This window comes from Dryas octopetala, chromosome 8 (genome assembly GCF_963921425.1).
Source record: "Dryas octopetala chromosome 8, drDryOcto1.1, whole genome shotgun sequence".
In the NCBI taxonomy this organism is placed as follows: domain Eukaryota; kingdom Viridiplantae; phylum Streptophyta; class Magnoliopsida; order Rosales; family Rosaceae; genus Dryas; species Dryas octopetala.
The window spans coordinates 12,122,618-12,132,050 of NC_141373.1; the positions used below are offsets into that span (position 1 = coordinate 12,122,618).

The 9,433-nt window shown below is 35.0% G+C and overlaps 1 protein-coding gene across 1 annotated transcript; it reads left to right on the top strand.

Annotated features, from left to right (window-relative positions):
• Window positions 1-2,036: 2,036 nt before the first annotated feature.
• LOC147277273 (uncharacterized) lies at window positions 2,037-3,770 on the top strand. The gene is made up of 5 exons (XM_086255617.1): window positions 2,037-2,332; window positions 2,473-2,556; window positions 3,137-3,219; window positions 3,370-3,572; window positions 3,678-3,770. The coding sequence occupies exons 1-5, from the start codon at window positions 2,037-2,039 to the stop codon at window positions 3,768-3,770; spliced, it is 759 nt and encodes a 252-aa protein (XP_086111743.1).
• The last annotated feature ends 5,663 nt before the right edge of the window (window positions 3,771-9,433 follow it).

The following is a 9,433-nucleotide window of genomic DNA, read 5'->3' on the forward strand; positions in this document are numbered from 1 at the left end:
AATATGCTGGTGTCTTTCCAAACCAATTATTATTCATTGTAATTCTTGGTATTGTATCACTTGCTTATCAAGATCCCTATCTAGTAATCTGATGACATTGCTCTCAATTGATAGAGTAAACTGATGTATCAAAACACTAATGTCTGACACTTAGGTTGTAGCAAAACAATTTATATGCACTGAGTATCGATATAGCACTAATTGATGATCGATAGACTAATTTGAGTATGATATTATATTTAGGTTAATTTCAATTATATACCTCAAATATGCCTCCATTTTCAACTTGGTATCTTCCGTTCAAAAAGTTTTATTAAGGTACATCGACTTTAATATTGTGTTTACTGAGTAACTCCGTACTCTGACCATTAAGAGTTCCATTATCTGCCTCATGGCGCTTACTTGGCACACGCAGACCTGCCACTAAACATTGATCTAGCTTTTAAAATTGCCACATGGACAAAAAATAATAAAAAATGGCTTATTCGCAAAAATGCCCCTTAAAAGTAACTTTTATTTTCACTTTGCCCCCTTAAAGTTTAATCTTCTCATTTTGCATCCTGAACTTTACAAACCCTTTCAGTAAGTCATATTTTGTTAAGTTCGTCAATATTCCATTAAAAAAGCTGACGTGTGGCTCATCTATGCAAGCGACATGTCGAATTTTTTAACGGAGCTATTGACGAACTTAACGGAATATGAGGCTTGTAAAGTTCGGGGGCCAAACTGAAAAGATTAAAGTTCAAATGGACAAAGTGTGAATGAAATATACTTTCAAGGGACATTTGCACAAATAAGCCTAAAAAAATTAATGAAAGCTAGCCAAGTCAACACTTAGTGGTGGATTCCGCATGTGCCACGTTAATTAGCACCATGTAGGCGGATAACGACACTTCTAATGGTCAGAGTAACGAAGGTACTCAGTTGACACAATATTAAAGTTGATGTACCTTAATAAAAATTTTTGAACGAGAGGTACCAAATTAAAAATAGAGGTATATTTAAAGTGTATAATTATAATTAACACATTAAATAAAGATTTCTTAAAGTTTCATTCAAATTTTTTTTTTTTTTTTTTCACAATTTCAACCGTTGTGTCCTTTTTTTTTTTTTTTACCGAAATCGATATTTTGTTTAAATTCCAATATTTTTTAATCCCCAATATGTCCATTGAAGAGCTTAATTGGTCCCAACTAGTGGAAAATATGTAAGGCCTACCAATTCTAGATTGGAAACAGTTAGGACTAAGACCTAGTCAAACTTGAAAAGATAAAAATGGATCAGGTAACAGAAGTATTACCACCTGATTTTTTTTTTTTTAATCACATTTCATAGTGGTTACATGTGCTCCTTATTTCTTAATTTTACATTTGTATCCCACCTGATGTGTCATTACTTTACTGGAAGGGTATTTCTTTTTTCTTTTTTAGGTTTTATTTTTTAATTTATAGTGTCCAATGTATGAATGCCATGTAAAATAGTATGAAATTGTGGTATAAAAATGTGGTAAGTGTAGCATTACTGTAATTTTAATCACGCTATTGACCATTAATTTAATTTGTATTTATCTTCTAAAAAGTCTACATTAGAATATGTAAGGCGTACCAATTCTAGATTGGAAAAAGATAGGACTAAGACCTAGTCAAACTTGAAAGGATAAAAATCAGGTAACAGAAGTATTACCACCTGATTTATTTTGAATTTTTTTTCTTTTTTAATCACATGTCATAGTGGTTAATTACATGTGCTCCTTATTCCTTAATTTTAATCACGCTATTGACCATTAATTTAATTTGTATTTATCTTCTAAAAAGTCTTACAATAGAATTGGCGTGGAAACCTTAATTAATTTCTTGGTTTATCGTTTCTTTAATTTCGAATTATTATAAAGTGGCTGCTGATCCTAATTATTCTAACCCATATAGTTGACTTGGAAACAATTAATAAAATGATAAAAGAATGACCATGAATTGAACCATGAACTCCTAGCTTATAGACTTTAATCACATATAATCCTCCTTATATATTAATTACAGATGATTCCAGTCATCAATACTGATCAGCATCTCCATCAAATGCGTGATAAGCCAGGGATCAATATGTCTAAGAAAGATATTTGGGCTTCTTACAAATTGAGAAGCATTCTTGATCAACTTCTTTATCGCAAACGACCTTGCACTACCTATGGCTATGTATCTCAAGGACACGAGTATCCAGCTACTGCAATATCTAAGGTTGGGCTGCTTGGGCATGGTTATTCGGTACAGCAAGGTCTGCATTTGTTAAGATGCACCAGCAGCAAACCTAATTGGACAAATCTTAATACCAAAATGTAAGAACGATTCTTTCCATGATCTTCAATTCTCTTCCATTTACTTTCTCGTCCCATTGAAAGAAAGAAGAAGAGAAATGAAATCTTGCCAGTTTATAATTTAATTTAATTTGTGTACTCCATATATTAATTAATTGTAGGGTAAATAATATTGGTGGAACGGACAAGGTTCAGCAACCACTACCAGGTTCTACTACTGCTCCCAGGCGCAGCATCGCTCAATGGTATGTTATATATTCATGAACTCAGTCACATTAATTTTTTGTTTCTAATTAATGATGACAATAATTTAGATACAAAGAATTTGGAAATGTTTTGCAGTTCTTGGTAAAAAATGAAACTTATGAATAGATGTGCATGACAACCAAGGGGATCGATCTTTTTCTTTGTTTTCCCTTTTAGTTTTCGTCTCTTCCCTGCATATTGTTCTTTGTATTAAATATTCAACTTATTATATATCTCTCTTTTTCTTTGTTTTTTTAATGTTCTTTGCTTTTTTTTTTTTTTTTTTTTATATATAGAATAGGGGAGATGTGAACTTGGACCTCTCCAAATTGTACAGAGAAATATCATTAAACTAATAGTTAGTTGGTTTCTTTTTGTTTTGTTAATTGTTTTGGTATAATTGTCAAATTGAAACAGAGAATAAAACTATTTGAATCATTTTAACTGACCCATTTTTTTGGGATCTATTTCTATAGGTTCAGTCTCTATTAAAAATATTGTACACGCACAATATGATACTAGAGATGGTACAAATAGTAGTACTCTAATATGTGGTGAAAAACATTACCATATATGCAGGGCAAGATGGTTTTTGGGCGCAATATTGTCACTGATGCTGCCTTTTTGGATGCCTAATGGGGGAAAACTGCAAAGAATTGAAGGTATCCAAAGTCTTTTTCATTTTGTCCTGAGATCGATCCTCTACGATACAAGATATATATATACAAGATCCATATATGTAATAAAATAGGTTAAAAGTATGGTGCCGATTTGAAATGGTGATAATTAAGTGGGAAATTTGGATGTTTCAGAAGAGGCAGAAATGGTTATTGAAGGGATTGAAAATGTAGCAGAGGTTGTAGAAAGAGTGGCAATTGTGGCTGAGAAGATCTCGGAGGAAGTGGCAGATGGACTCCCTGATAAATCAAAACTAAAGGATACGATTTTGTGGGTCGAAAGTGTATCCAAAGTGGCTGCTCAAGATGCTCAACTAACAATAGATCTCATTCATAAGGTACTTACGCAAAATTTGTCTATACCCAAATAAGCTAATAAGAATTGAAGTTGCAAATCTTTCCCTGCATGTTGATTGTTGCTATTGGCTATAAAACATGCATAGGTGGATGCATTGAAGCAGGACCTGGGACACTTGGAGACAATGATGGAGCCCTCTATTAAAAAAATTGCAAAGCATAAATTTGAAGGAAAGTAATCCGGACAGGGAAAGGAGCATGATTTTCATGCCATGTACATGTACGTGATACTAATGAGTAATGTCACTAGCTAGTCAGAATATAGGAAATTATAGAGTTGGATACAACTCATGAATTCGATATAGATGATAATTAAGAAATTTGAGTATGATATATATTAATGTTGTAAATATTTTATTAAGTGTGGCTATTCTTGTAATTAGTTGTAGGGGCATACTAGTAAATATACAAAATTTTAATAAACTCTACCACTATATAAGGATATTTATCTAATGAATAAAATAGATAGATCATATTTTTTCTCTGCTACAAACCCTACTCCCACATACTTTACAACAATTAATTATATATTTATCTTTTTTACCAAGCCATAGAAGAAGCAGGCAATCAGGCTGTGTAGGCGTATCAGCAAGTTTGCTAGAAATTTAACTTGCAAAATGTGTGACCGTGTGAGGGTATGGCGTGTTAATGGCCTTAAAAATTTAAATTCGAATATAACTAAACCATTATGGAAAAGTCAGCAATTTTGTTGGAAAAGTCACCAAGACCAAATGAGTTTTACTTGCTCAACTTCCCTCCACTAATTAAGAGTCTAAGAGAGGCTAGAGCTTTAAGCTTCAATCTTTCCTCAGTTATGGTATTTTTTCTCTTTGCGTGCACTCAAAAGTTTCAAATATAAGACCAAAAAAAGAGTTTCAAATAATTTCTGGTCGTCCTTTTTCGTTTTTAATTTTTCTTTTAGGTGCGAAGATCTTCTATCTCACATGGATATTAGGTGGATAATAAGTGTACAGAAGAGATGTGCTTGACTAATTTATTTTAGCGCTCATCTGTTCAGAATGTACGTAGAATCTTGCATTTTAAATTTTAAATTTTGCATTACAATATATATAAGAGTCCATTAATTATAAGATACTGAGAAAACAAAACATTAATCAAAAACACCCAATCCATTTCTATTAACTTGCGGACACTTTCCACTAACTCAAAACATAACATGCGGACACCTTTCAAAATACCAACATCAACGCATCACAACCAAACCAACTACATAAACAGTTCAAAACTGATCTCCTTCTTTTCTTGGCCAAATCGATCTTTTTCTTCAACTTTACCAAACCGACAACTGTTCATCTTCACTCTCAAGCATCCTTCTGCAACTGCTATAGCAACAACGAAAAAAAGAGGTTCAATTCTACAGTTCCATCTATAGTAACTTCAACTGCAAGTCTGCAACTCCAATAAACTGCAGTTTCATTTGCAATTAGTAACTGCAATTGCAAGTCTGCAACTCCAAATAAACTACAGTTTCAGTTCACTTGTAGTTTCAGAAACTGCAGTTTCACTTGCAGTTTCATCACTTGCAGTTCGTAACTGTGCAAGTTTGCAACTCCAATAAACTACAGTTTCCCTTGCAGTTAGTAATTGCAACTGTAAGTTTGCACCTCCAATAAACTGCAGTTTCAGTTCACTTGCAGTCTAGAAATTGCAGTTTCATATTTTTATTTGCAGTTTCAGAAATTGAGCTTAAAAAAAAATAAATAAATAAAAAATCAAGATCCTACTACTGATAATAAATCAAAGTTGGAGTCTACCTCGAGCTGTGATCATGCCCAATCCTCCATCCAACCGCAAATCCCTTGCCCATAAGCTCTCAGAGGTGGAGAGCTAAGACAACCAGGTTCGGGCTCTCAAAGCTGCTTGCACGGCCAAGCCAGAAATTGACGCTGCCATTGAAACGCAATGAAGCTCCAGAAGGAGAAGATCGAATCAACCTCACCATCTACTAAATCTGCTTGGAGCTAGACATTAGAGGCTGGGGAAGGGAGAGGGAAGAAAAAGGAAGGGGATGGGACCCACACCGCCGCCTGCTCTCGCCGAACGGCGAGAATCCAATCTTCAGAGACATCGCAGGAAGAGAGAGAGCAGAGGAAAGAGAAGAGAGACTCGAGGATAAAGAGAGAAGAAAGAGAAATACCAAAAATAAGAAATAAATGGTAATTGCAGCCCACTTAGGTGGAGTCAACGGAATAACATGCAGTCAAACTAACCTGATTGTTATATATTAATAATTATGGTATTAAAAGTTAAAAGCCATAGCAAAGATGTAGTATAGAGTAATTATTTTTATATATAATATCAAGTACATATTTTTACTTATTATTATTTAATTTTACATTGGATATTCTAACTTTTTTTGTAGCTTTAATTAAAAATGAATGGGTCTATCCTGAAGAAGGATAGAGTACAAACTTGATGGAACATCCTTCATCCACACTTGGTAATGAGATAAAGACTAGATCACGCAAAACATTACTCAGCTCATTAACAAGACTTGGCACGACCCGTAAATTTGTAGATTTGGATTGAAAGTCATTGGGTCGTGTCAAAATCGTGTTGACCCAATAACAACCCGTTAAGATAACAGGTCATGTCAATACCAACTCACAAAACCCGTTAGACTGTTAAGATAAGGGTATTTAAGTAATTGTTTAGCATCCCCTTGATTGCGGTGAAAGTGTGCGCTTCCACACTTTGTTTAAATTATAAAGGATGAAAAGGAGCATTTCATGTTATAGCTCATTTCAAATGACTAACTGACCCCGTAAGTAAAAACACCTTACTAACAATATTATTATTGAAGGCAAATTGCAGTATTAGTGAAAAGAGTACAAAATTATTAAGCGGACTAGCTGGACCCAAAATGTCATATCTGCAAAGACTGCAATCCCGTAGGCTTGGATGGTGGCTTCACAAGTTTAAGAAAGCATATAAATAAAAAAAAAATAAAAAAAATAACAATTAACAAACTAGATGTCCCACCCCCAAACGTGTACGCATGAAGGCGTGATTTAACTTATTTTAATTACACTTAAACGTAAAAAGACACATAAATTTATTTTTCCTTCTTACAAAGCCATTGATAAAACTTACTTCTTACCTTAAATAACCATCCTCAATAAATTAACCATAATTAAGTATAATTTATAAACTTAAATTGTAGGGGGGCTCTTGAATGAGAGCATTTGACAAAGGCCCAAAAGAGAGGACCGACATAGGAGATTTCTTTTGTAAAAGCCAAACAGTATCTTCAAGGGACCCTTGTCACGATGTTGCTTTGGGGCAAAGCCCTTGGTCCCTTGTCAGGGTTTTGACGCTTCTTTCCTATGCACTAGCAGGGGAGACTGGGATTTCTCAGCCTTCTCTTTCCTCTTATAGTCTTTTGGACATCTCCTCAATTCTGCCTCTGCAGCCTCACTCATTCATTTTGAGGTATCAATCAAACTAATTATTTTCTTTTTTTTTTAAAGTATAAAATCATAACCCCTGATTTATCCGGTCTTATTTTCTATTGAATGATTGCTGTTATTTGCACATTCTCTTTTTTCTTTTGGCATACCTTTTTCTCTATTTTTTTGTCAACACACTCCTTACCCTTTTCTAAAATTTAGAATTTCTTTTTCTGTCCTTGCTACCGAACTTCATGCCATGCATATGCAGAAGCTTTCATAGCAGCTCTCTTAGTCTCTTCACATCAATACTTAAGTCCATATTAGCATATATATGGTAATCAAACTCCTCATGAAAAGAATTAATAGTAATTAGGTAGCCACCCGTGCCTAACATTATTGAAAAATCAAAACAAAAAGAATACATAAATCATTAAAAGGAAATGTTTACGAAATCAATTTTTTACCCACTGGGAATTTTAGGTCGTCTGCTGCGTCTCCATGGGCTGAAGCTTTCCAGTGTTTTGCGACCATCAAAACTCATATTTTGGGTGTCCGGCGTCAGCTGCCAAAATATTTACAACAAAATCAGATATAGCATTAATGTCCCGAACCATTATATTTAGAGTGCAAAAAGCTAACCAAAAGCACCCAATCTCACAAATTTAATTTTAAGGTAACATCAATTTACCAACTACCATAAATTGAATTTTCAGATAATTTCAACCTATCTAGAACCACAAATTTAATTTTCAAGTAATATAAACTCACCCACAACCCAAAATAGCTTCAGCACTATGCAAACTAATTTAATTGTAAAAACTTTCAATTTTCATCTGCAGTTTCAGTTTTCACCGCAGTTTTAGTTTTCACTTGCAGTTTCAGTTATGAAGAATACTCTTATAAAGTGGTAGTTTTAGTTGTTTGACACAGTTAACAAACTCAAAAAGTCACAATTCAGTTCACAGCTTCAGTTTGCATTTTCATTTTGCAATTTCAATTCACAATTTTAGTTCATATATAATTTAAAAATTAAAAAAAAAAAAAGAAGAGGAAACAGAAAGACAAAAAATAAGAAATAAATGGCAATTGACCATAATTCAAAATAAGCCAGCTGGATGCAATTGATAGTTACCTTGTTGTTAAATAAAATTAATTGATACACTAGAGATTAAATAGGATGCATAACATGCACCCTATAGTAATTAATTCTTATATTTATAAGAAGTAAATGAAGAAGAAATTTGCAACACAAGGAAACCTTTTCATGAGTAGGACTGGGCATCAACCCGTCTAAACCCGGCCCGCCCGCCTCTACCGACCCGCCAAGCTGCAAGTCGACCCATCCAATCACTAACGGGCCGGTGTCGGCCCGCCCCCTTCCACCGAGCGTCGAAGCCGACCGTCCACCAAGCTTTCAGCCACCATCTTTTCAAGCAAGCCAGTAGCCACCATTTTCTCAGGCACTATAAGTCTGCAACCACCTCTATTTCCGCCACCAACCACCTCCATTTCTGCCACCAACTACCTCCATTTTCGTCACCGTCCACCATTGCAGCACAAGAACCACCTCCACCAACCACCATTTTCTCTGGCAAGCCACCTTCTCCTTCTCGGCATCTTCTCTCTTCTCTCTTCATGGCATCTTCTCTCTTCAATCGCCTCACTCTTCTCCTTCTCCTTCTCCTTCTTGGCCAATCTGTATTCTGACCCATCCCCGACTAAGACCCGAGCCGTTTAGTCGGAGATGGTTTGGGCTCCCACCCGACTCACCCCTCTCGACGCCCGACGCCCACCCCTACAGAATCATGAGGGTATTAGGAAACTCCGACCCAGATCGTTCTGTTATGCTGGGTGGGTGTTAGGATTATCATTATGGACTAGCACTGTCTTAATGGGCCACTATCTTAATTGGGCTGCGCATGTCTATTTCAGTTTTGGTCTATATATACTTTGGGTCAATTTTTATTAAGTGGACTTTAAATTAAAAATGGAACATAGAATGGTTAAATAAAAAAGTAAATAATTCAGACAAAAAATTATAAAAAATAAAAAATTAATTAGAATTACGTATGGCCTTCCAAGGCTCCAAGGCTTGAACGAGAATGATGTCTTTACTTGCAAGCAACAAGTACAGGCAACACGCTTATATATGTTTGTACGGAACCTTAGCTTGAAGTAACGGAGTAACCAAATAAGCAAAAACCCACGGCATCGATCCCTTGGCGTGGTGGGACAATATTTAAAATGTGTAGCACATTCCGGGTGAATATTCCCCCACACGCAAATGCCAAGAAAGTAGGCACAATTCAGCTTAACTTCATCATCCTCCATACTAGTCGATCATCAAAACTATATATGCATTTATACACATGGATTCTGATTCGTGATTCATCCTCCTTGAACCATATATATTCAAAGATTAATATTTC

Excerpts from the sequence above, each read along its gene's own strand:
- LOC147277273 (XM_086255617.1), top strand. The coding sequence starts at position 2,037 with ATGATTCCAGTCATCAATACTGATCAGCATCTCCATCAAATGCGTGAT. Across the intron at positions 3,220-3,369 it reads AAAACTGCAAAGAATTGAAG|AAGAGGCAGAAATGGTTATT; the intron begins GTATCCAAAGTC and ends TGGATGTTTCAG. Across the intron at positions 3,573-3,677 it reads CAATAGATCTCATTCATAAG|GTGGATGCATTGAAGCAGGA; the intron begins GTACTTACGCAA and ends AAACATGCATAG.